Here is a 20,159-nt window from a genome sequence, read left to right on the forward strand (position 1 = left end):
CATTTCAAACTGAAATGAATCAATGGAAAAGCAGATGACGTTAATGACTCTAAAACCTAATTTGTTAATATGCCATTTGTAAGAAAAAGCACTATATATCTCACTTATCTTCAAAGGATTTAGATTCTTCCTACAACTAACCTGGAACATACTAAGACATAATCACTTTAAAATGAGAAATCCAATGATTTTAACCTAATAAACCTAGTTAATACAGTATATACTATCACCTACTTAATTATAGCTGCATCTAAGGTAGATAAGAGAAGAATGATATAGTTCATATGAAACACACAGAAACAAGACCAATTTATTCATATTCAGGAAAGAGGACACTGATAAGCTAACATGAATATTCTGGTCTACCTGCCATAAACGGAGAAGGATGCTAAATGGCAAACATCTCTGAAGATTTTCCAATTCAAGATTACCATTACTGTCCTCCCTGCAACACCTGTTGTTCACTGTACTAACAGGGTTTGTCTTATTATCTCCTTAAAATAAAGACTGAACACTGTACACTTAGAGACAGAGACTTGCATTTGAGGCTCAGCTCTGCTGTTTACTAGCTATTTGAACTTGAGTATGTTATTTAACCTGACTCTCCATTTCCTCTTCTGTAGGATGCACATCCGCAGATTTTCTAATCCCTCTGTCACTTTTAAAGAGATCAAAATCATTATGCCATCGGCACAGGAAACAGTTACTTACGTCTTTATCTAGTGTCCGAAACATCTGGTTGATCACACTTTCCAAAAAAAAGGTCATGGCTTCCCACTGCACAAATGAAGACGAGAAGATGGAGCAGAGGCTGCCTTCGCCAGTTCCAGCTGTAAGAGAACAGGGTTTTAACACAAACACCACCACCACCACCACCACTACCACCACTACTGCCACAGGATCACAGAAGACAGGCAATGGGGTCTTAGACTAAGATCACTTAATTTCACAGTTGAAGGAACAGGGTAATCTAACCCCTCTCAGCCTAGAGAAAAAAAGAACTAAAAGTAGAGAGAAATTCTATTCTGCCTCCACCTCTAACAATGAGCTGTGTGAATTCACCTCTGTGAGTCATATCTATAAAACCACTTTGAAAGCATCAAGAACAGTGCCTAGTCAATCACAGGCGACTGAAATATATCAACCAATCTCTCCTTTCCTTGCCCTTTATAACTTGTCTTTGAAAACCTATAGAATTAATTAAGATACTTGAGACCACAAAGAGTCCTTCCAAATAAACAACTAATACACAAAATGCTGCTTCACATCCAGTAGCCTCATGATAACTGCAAGGGCTATTATCTAGAGAACTGCGCCACCCTCCAATTTCACATTAAAGCATATCACTCAAACAGAACGGCACAGGCAAAAAGATTTACAAATTACTTTTCTTGTTTCCATATAGTGCTTCCATTTACTAGCTTCTCTTGGTGCAACACATTTGGCCTCCACAAACATTCAACTTACTAGATACCAAGACCTTTAGAGTCAACTGTGAATATGCAAAACAGAATGTTAAATCCTGTGAATGTCAACTAACTAGCGTGGTTGGTAAGTGACCGTAAATATGGAGCCTTTTTAAAGGAGTAGCTTCTAGTTTTTCCTGTTTTATTAAATCTTGTCACACACAGCATGCATTAACAAGACAACAGATGATATAGAGTACAGAGAAGTTACCTGGCTTATGCATTTGGGTACAGAGCTATTAGGATTTTATATAAAGTGACATTTCCAAAGGCTATAAGGTGGCTGAGTGATATGGAAAGTCCCCGTACTGCTCCTATTATGCCTAACAAGACATTCTTTTGAGTTTAGGAATGGTTCTATGCAAGAACTTGGTAGAAAAGCTTTAAAAATTAAGTCTAGACATGCAATTTGTTAAGATGGTGCCCAAAGTGAAGTAATATAATCAACAATGTGCAATTGGCTGACTCTGTTAGAAAACAAATGTGAAGACAAAACTGACAGGAGCATGGTTTTACCCTAATTTATTTTTGAACACTATTAGCATGTTGTTCTAAGTATGGCTCAGAAGGTTTATTTCCTATGTATATTTGATACAATACTTCACTAATGTTTAGAAATAAAAACATCTTACAGTTCATGGATCCAGGATCAACAGAAATTGACAGCTGATACTTCAGCCACTCCCCAGCCATCTGGAAGCTAGTCTTTGGATCCAGACGACACGCTAACCTCATTACCTCTCCTTGCTGGGCCCGGGAGGCTGCCAAGAGAAAGATGTAAATCAATGAGCAGCATGTAATAGGTGCTTAATGTTCATTCATTTATCCATCCCAGGAGAAGAATGTTCAGAGACTCTGTTCTGCAGATTTGTGCTTTGAATGTAAACAAATGTTCAATAAAGATGAACAGATCCAGAAATTTTCAATTTTAGGGATTTCAAATTTCAAATTTTAGGGATTGCCCTACCATTCAATCCTCAAAGAGGCAAACTAAAAGTGATCTCCCATTTCTGTTGGAATTAAAAGATTAGATTGGTACAGATGTAAAACAATGTGGCTGCTGTGAAAAACAGCCTGGCAGTTCCTCAAAACATTAAACATAAAATTACTATACGATCAAATAATTCCCTTTCTAGGCATACACCCAAGAGAAATAAAAAACGTGTCTGTCCACTCAAGAACATGTACACACATGGTATAGCAGCATTATTATTACTTTTTTTAAGTAAGTTCTAGGCCCAATGTAGGGCTTGAACTCACAACCCCGAGATCAAGAGTCATATGCTCTACTAACTGAGCCAGCCAGACACCCTAATAGCAGCATTATTCTTAACAGCCAAGAGGTGGAAATGACTCAAATATCCATCAACTTATGTGGTATGCTCATACAATTAAATATTGGTGATAAAAAGAAACAAAGTATTGATTACACCATAACATGAGTGAATTTTAAAAACATAACCGTACATGAAAGGAGGCAGTCACAAAAGATCATATATTGTATAATCTGTTCTATATGAAATATAGAAATAGAGGATTACTGGTTGCCTGGTGCTGGTGGGGGGATGGGGAACTGGGAATGATTGATTGCTAACGGGCACAGGGTTTCTGGGGGTCATGAAAATGTCCTAAAATTGTGGCAATAGTTGCACACCTCTAAATATATAAAAAAACACTGAATTGTATACTATAAATGGGTGAAATGTATGGTAAACAAATTATATCTCATAAGGCTGTTATTTAAAAAAATAAAAGAATGGTGTGGAACCAGCCAGGCTACAGAAAACCCAGAACACAACTAGGCTATAAGATAGCCTGTATTTTTTAGAGGACCAGCAAAGTAAGATGGTATTTAATCCCAAGTATAAAAAAAAATTCAAGTGCCTAACACACTGTTACTACCTAAACATCAAAGTCCAAAGGTTGTGTATGTGCACATGCGTGTGTGTGCATGTAATGCGTGTGCAAGAGAGACTACTATACCTAGAATGAGTGCAATCCCAGTACCCTCTGCAATATGAGACTAGAGATTAAACAGGCTGCTGTCCAGATTTTGGGCCTTTAATATAGAACCCCAAGGGTCATGCACTATGATTCATAATATTAGATGCCATTCTTAGACTACTGGGAGAAATTCCAGGCCACTATCACTTACAGTTGAAGAAAGCATTGAAGTCCTCATCACTATCAAAATCAAATCGAGAATATTCACAGCTAGGGCTGTCTGTTTTAGAAGGAAAGCCCATCTGCAAAGAGAAAGATAATTGGGGTAGGGGATGAAAACAGACTTATCAAAAGAGTCTTAAACTCTAGGAGCTGAAGCAGTTTTTAAAGAAGAATTAAGGGTCTGCGTAAGATCTTTTTAAATAAGTAACTGCTTCTGGTCTACCCCAAGTCCACCATTTTCTCCTAGTTCCAATAATCCTGACAGCAGTAGAAAAGAGAACACTCATTTGACACTCTCCTCTAGATTCCTCAGGGAGAATTAAATTCTAGAATTTGCTTAGGGTGCCTGAGTATAAGGCTGTCTCAACACAATGTGCTAATACGGTAGGCAATAAGCAAAAAAGAATCTAGAACTATGTGTCTCCTAAAATGCTGACCCCCGGGGAACAAGCATGGAACTTTGTATGTTTCACTTAAACGGTAATGAAGACCATGGCAAAGAATTAGAGCAGGGTGTGCCATGTGCTAGCATATTCCTTGAAGAAATAAGAGGACACTTAAATAGGTCCCATTCTCTGATTTTACAAATCAAGATTAAGCATCTGTCAGCTGCAAGAGCACTTAGCTGATCTCAAGGAATTCACAAGCAACTTTACAGAGGTAGTGAGCAATTTGCTTCCACTCGCCCTCCTCCCTTCTCAGTCACCCTCATACTCTCCTGGACCTTCAGAAACAATCACATATTACCTCCTCTTAAAATCTTGACTCTACCCTGCCTGCTTTCAATCTCTGAAAAGCATTATCCCGTTGCATGGTCATGGTCATTGCTCTTGTCCTACTTCTTCCTAGCACCTAGCCCAATACTTACTATAAAAGTGCTCCAAAATATGAAAAAGTAGATTATAATGACCAGTTTGGGCTGCTTTCTTCTTGGTGAATAAGAGAATGACATGTCCAAGGAAGAGATCTTAGTGACCAAGACCGGGCTGTCACTTGGATGCCAATCTAAGTCTTACTGTGTGTAATTCACACTGCACATTTTGATTCCCAATGCATACCTTGACCAAGTTAGTCATAGAAGCACGAAGATATTTTGGTATTATTGCTAACAGCAAAGGGTCACGGGATAGGATCTCATGACGGAAAAGTGCCCCCCAAGTCATTTGAGTTGAAGAGCGCAGAAACTAAAGGGAAAGAAAAAAAAGAGAAACCTCAGTTTAAGGGTCTGCATTTTATATAACCAAGATTATGACTTAGCCCAGCAATTATCAACAGTATTTTTTCATGGAAATAAATCTCTGTAATATTTTGAAACTGGCCATGCTGTACTGCATCAGTAATGACGGCCCGTTACAGACCACATACTAATGAGACAGACCATGGGTCAGGTGCAATTCCTGGAGTGTGAACTGAGCTTTACCACTTTTTCTTCTTGTTTTATTTTAGGTAAGCTCTACGCCCAATGTGAGGCTCGAACAACCCAGACATCAAGAGTCATATGCTCTACTAACTGAGCCAGTCACGTGCCCCTCTACCACTTTCTTTAATGGCAAAAAAGGATACAGGAATCTCAGGGTGGTATTACAAGGAAAACCTTAAAGGTGAGAAATTAATTTTATAACACAATCAATTAGACTTTTGCACTTAAAATACCTTTAGGAGCAAATCACCTGGGATATAGCTCACATCTGATAGAACACTAGCAGAATATTACCTGAGGGGAAAAGCTGTTGACCTACATGATGCAATGCTTGGCTCAGGAAGAAGACTCAATAATTCTTTAATGAAATGACACTATAGTTACTTCCTATGGTCTTAAGAGTCATATTTTATACACAAGCTCCTAATTACTTCAGGTCATAGTGCTTCATTTTGGCTTACTTAACTAAAATTTTGAGATGTTGCCTATATAAAGTTTACCTGACTTGGATGGGTTGTGAAAGCAAGAAAAGATTCCAGGTATTTTCCAAAGTTTGCTGGTGTTTCTACAACAGAATCCACACCCTGAGGGACAAAAAGACCACTACATTAATGACACTGATGGCGGGGATGGGGTGGAAGAGGACAGCAAGAAGAGTAACAAATACAGCTGACCCTTGAACACAGGGGTTAGGGGTAAAAAACCCACATATAACTTCTGATTTCCCCAAAACTTAACTGCTAACAGCCTCCTATAGACCAGGGGCCTTACTGATAAAATAAACGATTAATACATACATGTATATATATTATATATTGTGTTCTTATAATAAAGGAACCTAAAGAAAAAAAAATGTTAAGAAAATCATAAGAAAGAGAAAATATATCTACAGAACTGCACTATATTTGTCAAAAAATACCTGAGCATAAATGGACCCATGCAGCTCAAACCTTGTTGTTCATGGGGCAACTGTACAGAACTTAAACCCCCACAAAGTTCAGTTTTAAAAGGACCATATACTTCCTTGTGACCTAAGGCATCAACTCAAGGATTTCCCTCCTTAATCGTTATCACTAAAACTCATTCTGTGGTCAAATACGAAAATAAAAAAGAGCATTCATTTCACAAATCACAGAAAGAAAAAAATCTGTATTACTGCTTCACACCTGGTCTATTCAGATCTCTGTGACCAAATCTATTAAACAACCACTTGATGGTATACATCTCACGTCTGAAGATCTGTCCTCTCTAACCATTCAAACCACCACAAAAAGATGTAACATCAGATGCAAACGTCTATACCAATTGTCCTCTCAACTTGTAAGACTTGAATTCTTAAGTATTTCCCTAAAGACAGGTATTTCTAAGTCAATCAGACTAAAGTTTTCTTTTATGACCAATAATATTCTTTAAATTTGGGAAAAGAGTTCTTTATTTGAATGCATAATATTTCATAATCTAATAGACCTCAAAGGGTAATGCATTCAGCAAACTGATATTCTACAGGTACCAAAATTCACAAGAATGGCAACGTTGACTTTATGGAGTAATAGATGTGGATGTTTCCTGTTGACATCGATAACTGACTTGTTAAGAGAAATTTACATCATTCAAACCCTATTACAAGAATTTAATCTATAAAATCGTATGAAATAACCTGTAGGGCAATTTCCACAAGGCTAAAATCAATGGCATGTTTCACTCACTATACAAATGTAACTTTCTAAACGTTCTACTCAAATGGTCCTGAAACTTGCTAGAAAGTGCTCACCAGCAATGCACAGAGCTGATTGCCCAGAGCACATAAGACCTGACAGAGTCTCTTCAGGAAGACATAGTGTTTTTCTACCAAGCCTCCTCCATCAGCAGTCCTGTAAGATGAGAAAATAGTGTGATTAGGTGTACATCAAGAGAACCAAAAGGATTCCCACCAAATGCAGCTGTATGTGGTCTGTGCTTCAACATTCAAATTTCTGCTGATTATTAAAGTTAAAAAACTAAAAAAAAAAAAAAAAAAACAAAAAAACAAAAAACCTCCAAACACTGAAAGATCAATGAGCAATAAGGTTCAATGCAATCTTATCCCTCAAAGAAGCACTCTAATTTTGCACATTATATGGTCTTTGAGTATTCTGGGTTAAATAAGATAAACTCTGAACATGACTGCATACAAAATGCATACATACACTTATAGGCATGAAAAGCTGCACAAAAAGACATTTGTTGATACCCAGGGAGGACTTAACAAGAGATCCCTAGGCAAAGCATGTCACAATTCCTTATACCGCTGACAAAAATAAAAGGACTATAATCAAGAAAATGAAAAGACAAGCCACAGACTGGGAGAAAATATTTGCAAAAGACACATCTAATAAAGGACTGTTATCCAACATATACGATGAACTCTTAAAACTCCACAATAAGAAAACAACCTGATTAAAAAAATAGACCAAAGGGCTTAACAGACACCTCACCAAAGATATACAAATGACAAACATATGAAAAGATGCTCCACATCATATGTCATCAGGAAATTGCAAATTCAAACAAGATACCACTACACACCTATTCGAATGGCCAAAATCCAGACCACTGACAACACCAAATGCTGCCAAGGATGTGGAACAGGAACTCTCATTCATTGCTGGTGAGAATGCAAAATGGTATAGACACTTTGAAGACAATTTGAGTTTCTTACAAAATTAAGCATACTGTTAACATATAGTCCAGCAATCACACTTCTTAGTATTTACCCAAAGAAATTGAAAACGTGTTTACACAAAAACTTGCATGTTTATAACATGTGAAGCCTGGATGTTTACAGATTTGTTCTTAACTGTCAAAATTTGGAAGCAACCCAAATGTCTTTTGGTAGGTGAATGAATAAACTGGTACATCCAGACAATGGGGTATTATTCACTGCTAACAAGCAATGAACTTTCAAGCCATGAAAACACATGGAAAAACCCTAAATAGCATGTTACTAACTGAAAGAAGTCAATCGGAAAAGGCTATATACTATATGATTCCAATGATGTGACATTCTAGAAAAGGTAAAATTATGGAGAAAGTAAAAAGATCAATTGTTACCAGAGGTTGGGATGGGGAGGAGAGATGAACAGGCAGAGCACAGAGGATTTTTTGGGTACTGAAAATAGTCTGTATGATACATACATGTTTTTACAAATTTGCTGAAACCCACAGAATGTACCCATGGAATATACAACACCCAAGAGTGAACCCTAAAACTATGGCTGGATGATTATAATGTGTCAGTGTAGGTTCATCAATTCTAACAAATGGACCACTCTGGTTGGGGATGTTGGTAATGGGGGAGGCTATGCGTGTGTGGGGGCATGGCATATACGGGAAATCTCTGTACCTTCACTGAATTTTGCTGTGAACCTGAAGTTGCTCTGAACAATGTAAGTTTCTTTTTTTAAAAGCAATAAAAACATAACCTTGTGTGTCATTTCTCCAAGTAATTTAGTTCAGATCTATAATCCTTTATCTACTGTTTCAGAATCAAGATAGCTCTTTAAAAAAAAATAACTTACTTGGTGGCAAAACCTAACCTGAAATGATGCAGGGATATTCACACTAACGAGAGTAAGAACTAGTGTGGACAGCAGCCATGTCAGCTGTGTTCTGGAGCCAGCAGAGCATAATGTAAAAAGCATGGGCCTCGAGGTAAGCAAGACCTAGGCTCTAGTGATGTTGAAGGGCAATATGGCATTATGGTTTCCAGTGCAGGCTCTTGAGTCTGACCGCCTGGGTTTGAATCATACCTTTACTCACAGGTATCAGTAAGTAACACAAATGGAGATGGGACACCTCAGTGTGAATGTCATGGTCTCTACAGAACTAAGAAATGGGCCCTGGAGGGGCGCCTAGGTAGCTCAGTCGGTTGAGCATCTGACTTCAGCTCAGGCATGATCTCACAGTTCATGGGTTTGAGCCCCACGTCGGGTTCTATGCTGACAGCTCAGGGCCTGGAGCCTGCTTCAGATTCTGTGTCTCCCTCTCTGCCCCTCCCCCACTTGCGCTCTCTCTCTCTCTCTCTCTCTCTCTCAAAAGTAAAATAAACATTAAAAAAAAAAAAAAAAAAGAAATGGGCCTTGGAAACAGTAACTACAGTGGCCATCCAAAAGACATGTTATGAATTTAATGAAGAGAACCCCTTAAAAACAAAGCTAGTCTTTACAGGAAAGAAAGCCATCATAAAAGCCGTGTTGAAATGGACAGGAAGAGGGGCACCTGGGTGGCTCAGTGGGTTGAGCATCCAACTTCAACTCAGATCATGATCTTGCAGTTCATGAGTTTGAGCCCTACATGGGGCTTGTTGCTGTCCAGTGTGGAGCCCACTACAGATCCTCTGTCCCCCTCTCTCTCTGCCCTCCCCTCCTTGTACTGTTTCTCTCTCCCTCAAAAATAAACATTAAAAAAGAAAATAAACAGATAATAAGAGATTTTAAGTAATACGTATGTGTCTGTCTCATATCTTTTCATTTGTCCCTAGTACTAAGAATATCAAAAAAACAAACAAAAAAAAAGAAAAACAAAAAAACAGGGGGCACTTGGCTGGCTAAGTCAGTTAAGCATCTGACTTCGGCTCAGGTCATAATCTTGCGGTCTATGGGTTTGAGCCCCATGTCAGGCTCTGTGCTGACAGCTCAGAGCCAGGAGCCTGCTTCAGATTCTGTGTCTCCATCTCTCTCTGTCCTTCCCCCGTGAACTCATGCTTGTTTTCTCTCTCTCTCAAAAATAAATAAAAAACATTAAAATAAATAAATAAACATTAAAAAAAAAAAAAAGGATGTTGTGACAGGTTCAACTGTCCTTGTAATACAGTTCTATCTGCCTTCCTGGGTAAGAAACATGTATCAGTAAATGCTCAAATATTTTCCAGAGCAATTAAAAGAAAGTAAGTAGAAGCCATTATTTTAAGACAGATAATGTGTTTACAAGGTCCCATGCATACATTTCTCATCAAACACACTGTTCCCGCTGTTTCCAAGAGCCTCAGCACTTCAGGCATTGAGTACTTTGAGCAGGAAAGGAAGGAGGAGCATCTGGAGTTCTGCAGTCAAGGCAGGCCTAGGGCAGACTCTAGTACAGAAGATCAGAGCATTCTCAGGCCTAGGCACCAATGCTGGTAGGAGGCTTGGGGATCACCAGAAGCAGACAGAATCAAGATGAGCTATCTGGGAAGAATGGGAAAAACTGTGGAAGCGGCTGGGTGCAGAGTCAATGGCCACAACTTACTTGCAGAATAAGGTCTTTAAAAAGATTAAAAAGTCCCTTTAAGACTACCCGACTTCTTTATTAAGAACACTGTCAACTGACTGCCAACATTCAGGTAGAACTTCAGATTTATCTACATAATATATGTAAATGGCAAAGAAATTAGAAAACACATAGAAAAGCAGATACTCACTGTGCAGCAGAGAGTATATAATGCATAGCAACATCCCCAAATAAGACCATCAAGGGCTTCCGGTCTTCCAGCTTGCCCTAGAACCAATTTTAGGGAAACACAGGTAATACAAACTCTATTACTAAGTCTCCAAGTACTAACATCTTCTATACCTATATAATCAAATACACTGATTTCACAATTTCTCAATCCCAGGGCTAACTGAACACTAGAGAAAAGGCCAATTCTTTAAAATAAAATCTGGATAACACCTCTATCTTTTTTCTTTTGTTTTTTTTTTAAGTAGGCTTCACACCCAGCATGGAGCCCAATGTGGGGCCTGAACCCACGACCCTGAGATCAAGACCTGAGCTGAGATCAAGAGTCAGATGCTTAACTGACCAAGCCACCCAGGAACCCCTGTAAGATTTCTATTTTTAAATGTGTCATGTGGCACCTGGGTGGCTCAGTTGGTTAAGCATCCAACTCTTGGTTTTGGTTCAGGTCATGATCTCATGGTTCATGGGTTCAAGCCCCATATTGGGCTCTGTGCTGATGGCACAGAGCCTGATTGGGATTCTATCTCCCTCCCTCTCTGCCTCTCCCCTGCTCGCTATCTCTCTCTCAAAAATAAATAAATAAACATTTAAAAAAAATAAATGCGTCAGGCAATAATGCTCATATGAAAACAAAGTAAATTACATCTGAAAGCAACATTCCTGTGGAGAAAAGCTGTCATAGTCCCATTTGTTAGCCTAGACCAATATAAAGCCAACGCTGCCACCATCTGAGATTTTTTGACGTAACGCTGAGTTTTAAATTTTAACATTACTTTTATCGTGTTTCTTAAGTGCAAAGTGCCAAGATTCATAGCTGTTTCAAGAACTAAGTAGCCTGACAAATCTCTACATGCTGCCAATGGATCCCTATAATATCAACATACTCTTATCCAAAGGGGTTGGACACAAGTAGCTAAGTTGATGTCAGATAAATCCCAAACTTTTCAATGTCTTTTTGCTACAACATACAATTAAACACCCCCCACCCCCAGCAGAGGCTCTGAGGATAAGTCAGTTTGAAGTGGTAACTTACTTTTCTGCTGACTGCAATGAGAAGACACTCAGCTGCTCCCAACTGAAGTTCCTGTTCATTCAGAAGCAGGCAGAGCATCTCTAAGAGCTTACAGTTTTCAGCAGTAATATGGCTCATGGACACCCAGTCAATGTAGCCCGCTAGAGTATTCAGTGCTGCAATTCCTACTCGACAGTTCGCTTGGGCCTGCGTGAAAAGAAGTAACTTTTGATCATTAAGTCCTCAGTAACAGACAAAGAGGCTATGATCATACCTGAGCTCCTTCTATTTTCTAGTTCTAAAAAGAAAATGATTTTAAAAAATGTACCCATGTAACAGCAACTGACAGGAACTCGAAGGTCTGACACACAACCACTTCTCAAACAACAGCACTCTCAATGTCTGTCAATAAGACCATATGGCACATGTGGCCATTTCGTCTCCTCTGATAAACTGAAAATATTATAATTTTAACTCCCTTCTACCATAACTCAACGATCACACAAACCAAGGCTGAGGTCACCCTCCACTAGGTGTATGCATCTCTGTACCTGAAAGCCTCAAAGAAGTCCCCTTCCAACTCCACAAGAGTTCTTACCTTTGATTCCTGAGAATTATCTGTCTTCTGAAAGAAAAGAAGTATAAGAATCCAATGTTTTTAATGAGCAAAAAGCTATGTAATAACTTTCCACCCACTTAATGAAGTCCCTTGAATAATGACTTTTTAAAATACAGACTTAACTTTTAACCTTCGGAAAAAATACAACTTTACTAAGAACATATAGCTGATGTTCCCGCTAAGAAAGAAAGGTTATTTTAGCAGTATGACACAAAGTTAGTATTTAAAGAGCTTACACAGATGTTACAACATTAAGTCCACAAAGATAGTTTCAAAACACATGGTTTACAAAGAAATATAACAGATGAACATAATAAGGATCAACAGTGCTAGTGATGAAAGAAATCTAGCTTAAAACAAAGCATGAGCATTTTTTCCACATTCAAATAAAAACAAATTATACCTAGCAAAAGTATACTGAAATAATGTAAATGGAGAAAAAACAAGAAACAAAATTAAATACAAGTTATGACCATGTATATATGGATATTACAAATCACACACAAATAATACATGCTAGACAAAAATAACATCTGTTCAGTAAATGTACAATTATAACTGATTTTTACCCTTCCATGTCCAATTCTACAAATATTACACAATGCTAATGATTTACATGCACAAAATTATTTTCCAAAAAAACTTCTGAAGGGGAGCTGAAGGGGAAGAGAAGCAGGAATAACAACTTGTGAAGTACCTGAAAACTCACTGCCTTTAGGATTATAAAGGATTTGTTTCACAATTCCTCATCTCAACTTTTAAAAATGCCCTTGTTAATAAAGGACAAGTATTAAACCTTCGTCAACAGTGACTGAGTAGAGGTGTTAATGGGTGGAGACGGGTAGAACCCTCTTACCAGCATCTACTGATGCTGCCCAAGAAGGAAAAGGAATCCAAGCAACAATAGCCAAGTCTAGTCTTTCCTCTCCAACAATTTTTCACTCCCACTCTGACCCTTTATGCTCCCCTCAGACCAGTTCAGGGGCCAGGTCATGGGCCAGGGAGAGTGAGCTTACTCATCTGATCATTGTTAACATTCAACCAACTGCCTAATTGGGAAGGTGAAGGGATGGACAGAGAGAAGAGACGGAAGAAGGGACGCAACTTCTCAAGCAAAAGAAGTTGTTCCAGGACAAAAGATGGCTCTTGGCTGTGCTCTGGTCTTGGACACAAGTGGCAGCCTGGTAGATGGAGGGAACTGAAACTGAGGCTAAAGAAAAACACCAGTGTATGTTTCTAATGTCTCAGCTCGGGCATGTTGGCTAGACTGCTAGAGCATCTAAGGGGTCATAATGTGTTCCCTTTCTCCTACAGATCAGATCTCCTAGGGAAAATGAAAACAATACCTCCTTCACTCTCAATATAAATAAGTTTCTAAATGCAAATATTTTCCTGGTATCTTTTGAAAAATCTTGGGGAGATATTTTGGGGGAAATGGGCCATTCTAGTGTAAAGAACGGGACTTGACTTCCACCACAAACATTAGGGAATCTTCAATAATTATTCTCTGTACCTTCATCTATAAAATGGAGACTATACTTTCAGGGTTGTTTTGAAGATTAAATAACCCATAGAGTGCAAACAAGTATATAGCATATATTAGGTACTTACTGAGTTCCTCCCCACCCCAACAGCTCATAGTACCTTCTCCTCATTTGTGTTAGTATCTACCATTTCTCTAAAAATACAACGAAGGGGCACCTGGGTTGCTCAGGCGGTTAAGCATCTAACTTTTGGTTTCAGCTCAGGATACAATCCCTGGGGTTGTGGGATGGAGCCCTACACTGGGCTCTGTGCTCACAGCATAGAACCTGCTTGGATTCTCTCTCTTTCTCTGCCCCTCCCCTGTGTGCATTCTCCCTCTCAAAATAAATAAATAAAACTTAAAAAACAAAACAAAACAAAAGAATGCGGGGTGCCTGGGTGGCTCAGTTGGTTAAGTGTCAAACTTTGGCTCGGGTCATAATCTTGTAGTCTGTGGGTTCAAGCCCCAAGTGGGGTTCTGTGCTGACAGCTCAGAGCCTAGAGCCTGCTTTGGATTCTGTGTCTCCCTCTCTCACTGCCTCTCCTCCCCCGCTTACACTCTGTCTTGGTCTCTCTCTCTCAAAAATAAAATGTTTAAAAAAAAAAAAAAAAAAAAAAGAAGGAAATCAGGGTAAAAAATAATTTTAATTAATCCTATTTTGTGAAATAAACACATACAAGAATTCTAGATCAGGGTTTTACCACAATACTTTGGCATTTTGTGTAGGATAAGTCTTTATTGTGAGGGACAATTCTGTGTATTATAAAATGTTTAGCAGTATTCTTGGCCTCTACCCACTAGATGCCAGTAGCAACCCCTACTTGTGACAATGTGGGGGGCAAAACCATCCTTTGCTGAGAACTACTGTACTACGTTAACTTTTACATGACATTCTTCTGAAAGCTCTCTACTAAAAAAAGACAATGGTTGGAAAGATAGTATTTGGCTTGCCCTTTTCTGCAGAAGAGATACCTTATCAGGAAGAATAGAACACAGGTATTTCCCACTTTTCAAAATTTTGTGTTATGCCACCTTGTTTTTAATGACCCGCATTAGTACCTGTTTTCTCTAACTGAAAGAAATCTGAAGAGGATTATTTGCTTTTACAAAGTGAGAATAACTTTCAGCCTTGTTAGAGCAAGCCCTTATAGAGGCACCACTAAGTTCCTTCCCCAAGAATGGCAGTCAGCATCTCAGTCAAGCAGCTACAGCTTTAGACTGTCTGTGGGCATCTGTGCTTTACTGTGATTATTTTGTGCATCTGTTAGCAAGACGTGTCCTAAGATGTCAGAAAAGCCAACGAGAGGTGTTTTCTTTTGGCATGGGAATGCTCAAAAAATTTTCCACATAAATTAATGGTAATTTCTTCATACTATGCCATTTGGGCTTTCAACAGGTTTCAAAGGAACTTCTTCTTTCAGGTAGTGAGGTAAACCTGTACCGAAAATCATATAGTCAAGAGGAATAAAACCCAGCAGTTTCCACTGCAAAAGGGACCAGAACTAAACAGGGCATCTGACCTACCAGAAATCCGGGCTTTAAATATTTTAAATGCTAAGAATTAATCATTTTTATACTGATTTAAGAATTTTATTATTGTTTTTAAAATAGATATGGAAACTCATTGACTTGAGTTTCTTGGAAAATTAGTTCCAGTTTTTCCTGTCATCTGTTTCTCTTTTGATGGTTTTCTTTCGATGAACTTTTAACTTAGAAAAACAAACAAAATCCCACTCATATTAGAAAAAAGAAGTTTGGGTGCCTGGGTGGCTCAGTTGGTTAAGTGTCTGACTCTTGGTTTTGGCTCAGGTCATGATCTCATAGTTTTTGAGAATAAGCCCTATGTCAGGACTCTGTGCTGACAGCACGGAGCCTGTTTGGATTCTCTCTCTCCCTCTCTCTCTGCCCCTTCCCCATTCACACCCTTTCTCTCTCTCTCTCTAAAAGTAAATAAACATTTAAAAGAAAATAGAACTTTTGGGAGGTGAGGTATCTCTTACCACTTGTCGGTACTTGTTTACATTTTCTTGAAGAGTGTTAAGTAGAAAACTAAATATTCTTTCCATGTTCTGGGTTAACGTTTGTTGGATATCCCTTCTTCTTTGAGGGGGTAGGGTTTGAAAGGTCACTACATCCTCTGCCAGTCGTAAAAGGATGAACATCACTAATTCTGTCTGTGTTTCCTAGATCAAAGAAATAAAGTAATTAAATTAAATAGAAACATCATTTTCACTATGGGTGAGCCCAAAGACTCTTTTCTGTTGACAAAATGAACTCCAAAAGAGCCCCTCCAAAATCAACTGAATTGATACAGCTATATTTCATACCCCTTGTTTAGAAAGAGTATCCAATTCTATTAGCATATCAGGCCAGTGCTGTGGCCACTCCCGCTTGATCATTTCTACTACAATTCGAGACAAAACATCTTTAATATGGTTCTCCTCTTCCAAAATGTCCAGTGTTCCCTGAAAAACAAAAAGAGATAGTAAGAGATCTGTAAGACTGAATTTAAAAAACACAAAAAAACCAACCACCTGGGCTGTGAAAGTATACAGAACTTCAGCAGGCTTCCTTTTAAACTAAACAGAATAAAACCTGCTCTCCAGGTCTGAGTCACCTGCCCTGCATTCTCACGAATCATTTCCCCCACTTAAAGCTTAAGTGAGGGTTGCATCAGCTAAAAAAATGACTGTCATACAGAGCAAGGAAGACATTATTGTTCTCCTTTACCAAGTGAAAAGGCTCTCATATTGACTTTCATTTTGTAAGAGCGCCAACATGAAGAGTACAAAAATGAGGACAATAAGCAGCTGATAAAATGGGAGAATTAGGAGAAGCAACTGAACATGTGACTGATAGTTCTAGCATTATACGACACAGAAAAACTATTCCCAGGAATGGGGCACCTGCATGGCTCAGTCGGTTGAGCATCCGACTTCGGCTCAGGTCATGATCTCACAGCTTGTGAGTTCGAGCCCCGCATCAGGCTCTGTGCTGACAGCTCGGAGCCTGGAGCCTGCTTCGGATTCTGTGTCTTCCTCTCTCTCTGCCCCAACCCACTCACATTCTGTCTCAAAAATAAATAAACATTAAAAAAAAAAAAAAAAAAAGATTCTCTCCCTCTGCCCCTCCCCTGCATGCACCTATGTGCACTTTTTCTCTCTCTCCAAATACAAAAATAAAGTTTGATATCAAAATTAATGAATTAGGATTCCTATCAAGTTTCCCCCAAACTAGCAAAATATAAATCCTAAGTTGATTAATAATTCTGAAACGATTTTAAAAACTTTCATATTTTATTAGAGAGGAAAGCAAGCACATGTGGATGTGGGAGAGGGGTGGAGGGGGAGAAGGAGAGGGTGGGAAGGGGAGAAGGGGGAGAGAGAGGGAGAGGGTGGGAAGGGGAGAAGGGAGGGAGAGACAGGGGGAGAGGGTGGGTGGGGGGAGGGAGGGAGAGACGGGGAGAGGGTGGGTAGGGGGGAGGGAGGGAGAGAGAGGGAGAGAGAACCTTAAGCAGGCTCCATGCTCAGTGCAGAGCCTGATGCAGAGCTCCATCCCACCCACTAACCTGTGATTATGCCTTGCGCCAAAATCAAGAGTTGGATACTCAACCAACTAAGCCACCCAGGTGCCCTGAAGATAATTTTTTTTTTTTAAGAATTTAAAGTAACCTCTATACCCAACATGGGACTCGAATTCACAACCCGAATATCAAGAGTCACATGCTCTACCAACTGAGCCAGCCAGGCACCCCAGGAATAAAGGCACTGATTTTGGAGATGAAATAACGGGAATTCAACTTTTCATGCCATGTGTGTTTAAAAAAAAAAAAAAAAAAAAGCTATGGATTTTAACCATGTTTAAAATCATATTCTAACTCCTGACACAAATTCATTCTGCATATTTCATATTGGCAGAACCATACGGTAGTCCAGTTTGGAATGAAAGGAAACAAACAGCAAAGTGCAATCTAATTTAGAACTAAGAATCATGTTCATTTGTTGAAAATGTTTAATCTGTTCTGCCCTGTCAAGCATGCTGTTTGACCTATGTAGAACTAGTGAATTTTTACATAAATGCTACATTAAAGAAGTTACACTTAGTCTAAACTACCTTTGAAACACAAGTCTTCCAACCAACCATTCATTCCTTACATTTGCAATCAGCTCCATGACACTGTTCTTCAGATAGACCTTCTCCAATCGAGACATGCTGTTCCACCGAAACCTGGCCACCAAAATGCATAAAGTCAAGAGAATCACATTAGAAGTTTTCTCTAATAGCTCTGATTTTGTGTTATATTATGCTGGCAATTTCACTAAGAAACTATACTTTTGATTTTGTACCCTTCAAAGAATGGACAATAACAGTCCATATCCGACCAAAATGCTAACAGAAAAATGCCTTGGGAAATAGGCAGTGGTTCACTAATTGAAATTCACACAAGGTTTGTGCACAGATTTGGGTGGGGGGGGGGGGCTTGATTTTACTGACAGGCCAAAAGCAAATATACACTTGGGACAATTGCAACAAATGTAGTTGCTTTTCAGAAAATACAATGTTGATACCACTAACTCCTTTTTTTTTTGGTGCTGGCTTATGAAGTAATAGTACAATCCCACAAAAACTGTGGCAAAGTCTTGAAAGGTGATTCTTATGATAGACGCGGTGGGGATAGGAAACTCAAGTTAGGAAGGGTTTTCAGTTTTTGTGATATAAATCCTCCTTTGGATTTGCCATTCAGAGAAGGAACACACTCAAACTTAAAAAAAAAATTAAAAGCACAATGCCTAATCAGAGATGTAATTATACTTATACACTGTATTTTTCCAAAAAAGACCTTGAAGTCTGTTGGAACACAACAGGAGCTCAATAAATGCTGGCAGAACCAGTTAACATTTGTAGAATGCTTAGTATGTACCATGTATTTTACGTGGATGAAAGAACTGAGGAAGAGGAAAGTTAAGTCCTGAATGAGAGCTCTCATGAGGCTGTGATAATCTCTTGGAGAACATTCCTTTCTTCATGGTGATTGTTCTTTTCTATCACCTAAAGACTAGCTCTATGAGTTACCATAAGAAATAAAGATATGTTCTCTCAAGAGTTTGGTGGTACCCTCTAAAAGCTCCTTACTTGACAACGTGTTCCAGGATCTGAAGGCCAAAATGTCTGACGATGGCAATCTGTGTTTTCTCAGCCAACCTCAAGCCACAGGGGACACAGATAGGGCACTTTTCTTTAAACTCTTCACAGAACTGAAACAAAAAAAGTTAGTATTTCCCTTAGGAGCCAAGAGAAAGTGGGATTAAAAAAAAAATTTCATCTTAAATTTTAAGGGTGCTGGGGTGGCTCAGTTGGTTAAGCATCCAACTCTTAATTTCAGCTCGGGTCATGATCTCACAGTTCCCGAGTTCAAGCCCCGCACTGGGTTCTGTGCTGACAGCTCGGAGCCTGCTTGGGATTCTGTTTCTCCCTTTCTCTCTTCCCCTCCTCTGCTCATGCACTCTCTCTCTCTCAAACTTAAAAAATTTTTTTTTTAAAATAAAGTTTCTCTTTTTTATGCTTATTTATTTTGAGAGACCGAAAACACCCACAGGGGTGGAGAAGGGGAGGGGGTGGGGTGGGGGAGAGAGAGAGAGAAAGAGAAAGAGAGAGAGAGAGAGAGAGAGAGAGAAAGAGAGAGAGAGAGAGAGAGAGAGAGAAAGAGAGAGAGAGAGAGAGAGAGAGAGAGAGAGAGAGAACCTGTTAGGGAACAGGTTTACCGTTGTCGGCACAGAGCCGGATGCGGGAACTTCTGCTCAGGTCATGATCTCACAGCTGGTGAGTTCAAGCCCTGCATGGGGCTCTGTGCTGACAGCTCAGAGCCTGGAGCCTGCTTCGGATTCAGTGTCTCCCTCTCTCTCTACCCCTCCCCCGCTCGCGCACACGCACTCTCTCTCTCTCAAAAATAAACATTAAAAACATTTAAATTTTTTTTAAAGATTAATAAAAACTTTGGGGGAAGGAATAAAGCAATGCGACAAACTCTTTACAACTCTTGAATTTAGGTGAGAGGTATATACAAGATCATTGCAGTATTATTCCCTTTACTTTTGTGTCTATTTTTGATATTTCATAGCAAATAAATAGAACTCAATTGTTTGATTCTAAATCCTGTGGCATACATCTATATGTTTTTTAAAAAGTAAGGTTTTTCTCAAGTGATGTTCACTCTATAAAGTCACATCATTTAAAATATACACAGCACTTAACTGAAATTAATAAAAACTTAAGAAAAAAATATACACACGGCACAAGTGTTTTCTCACATCCCATATAACATGGTGTGATGCGCGAATAAGTCTGCAATTTATTAGCATCCCAATTTATATTAGCATTCCTGAACTGCAACACAGGAATAAGTCCCAGGACCTGAGCATCCGGATTCAAGAAAAACTACTTTCAGGAAACCAAAGCGCCCTTGTTAAAAATGCAAA

The 20,159-nt window shown here is 39.0% G+C and overlaps 1 protein-coding gene across 2 annotated transcripts in view; it reads right to left on the reverse strand.

Annotated features, from left to right (window-relative positions):
- Window positions 1–20,159, reverse strand: part of XPO5 (exportin 5) — a 48,485-nt gene that overhangs the window by 27,450 nt on the left and 876 nt on the right. Inside the window, exons 2-14 of one of the 2 annotated variants that reach the window (XM_042938877.1) lie at window positions 18,817–18,938; window positions 17,838–17,910; window positions 16,011–16,148; window positions 15,684–15,866; window positions 12,138–12,161; window positions 11,561–11,746; window positions 10,490–10,566; window positions 6,824–6,923; window positions 5,553–5,636; window positions 4,691–4,816; window positions 3,622–3,712; window positions 2,099–2,227; window positions 712–830 (exon numbers count right to left, since the gene is read on the reverse strand). In XM_042938877.1, coding sequence (XP_042794811.1) covers window positions 712–830; window positions 2,099–2,227; window positions 3,622–3,712; window positions 4,691–4,816; window positions 5,553–5,636; window positions 6,824–6,923; window positions 10,490–10,566; window positions 11,561–11,746; window positions 12,138–12,161; window positions 15,684–15,866; window positions 16,011–16,148; window positions 17,838–17,910; window positions 18,817–18,938 — 1,452 coding nt within the window. Of the gene's footprint in view, window positions 1–711; window positions 831–2,098; window positions 2,228–3,621; window positions 3,713–4,690; window positions 4,817–5,552; window positions 5,637–6,823; window positions 6,924–10,489; window positions 10,567–11,560; window positions 11,747–12,137; window positions 12,165–15,683; window positions 15,867–16,010; window positions 16,149–17,837; window positions 17,911–18,816; window positions 18,939–20,159 lie in introns of both variants that reach the window. The other variant, XM_042938876.1, reaches the window with a different exon arrangement.

This window comes from Panthera leo, chromosome B2, assembly GCF_018350215.1.
Source record: "Panthera leo isolate Ple1 chromosome B2, P.leo_Ple1_pat1.1, whole genome shotgun sequence".
Classification (NCBI taxonomy): Eukaryota; Metazoa; Chordata; class Mammalia; order Carnivora; family Felidae; genus Panthera; species Panthera leo.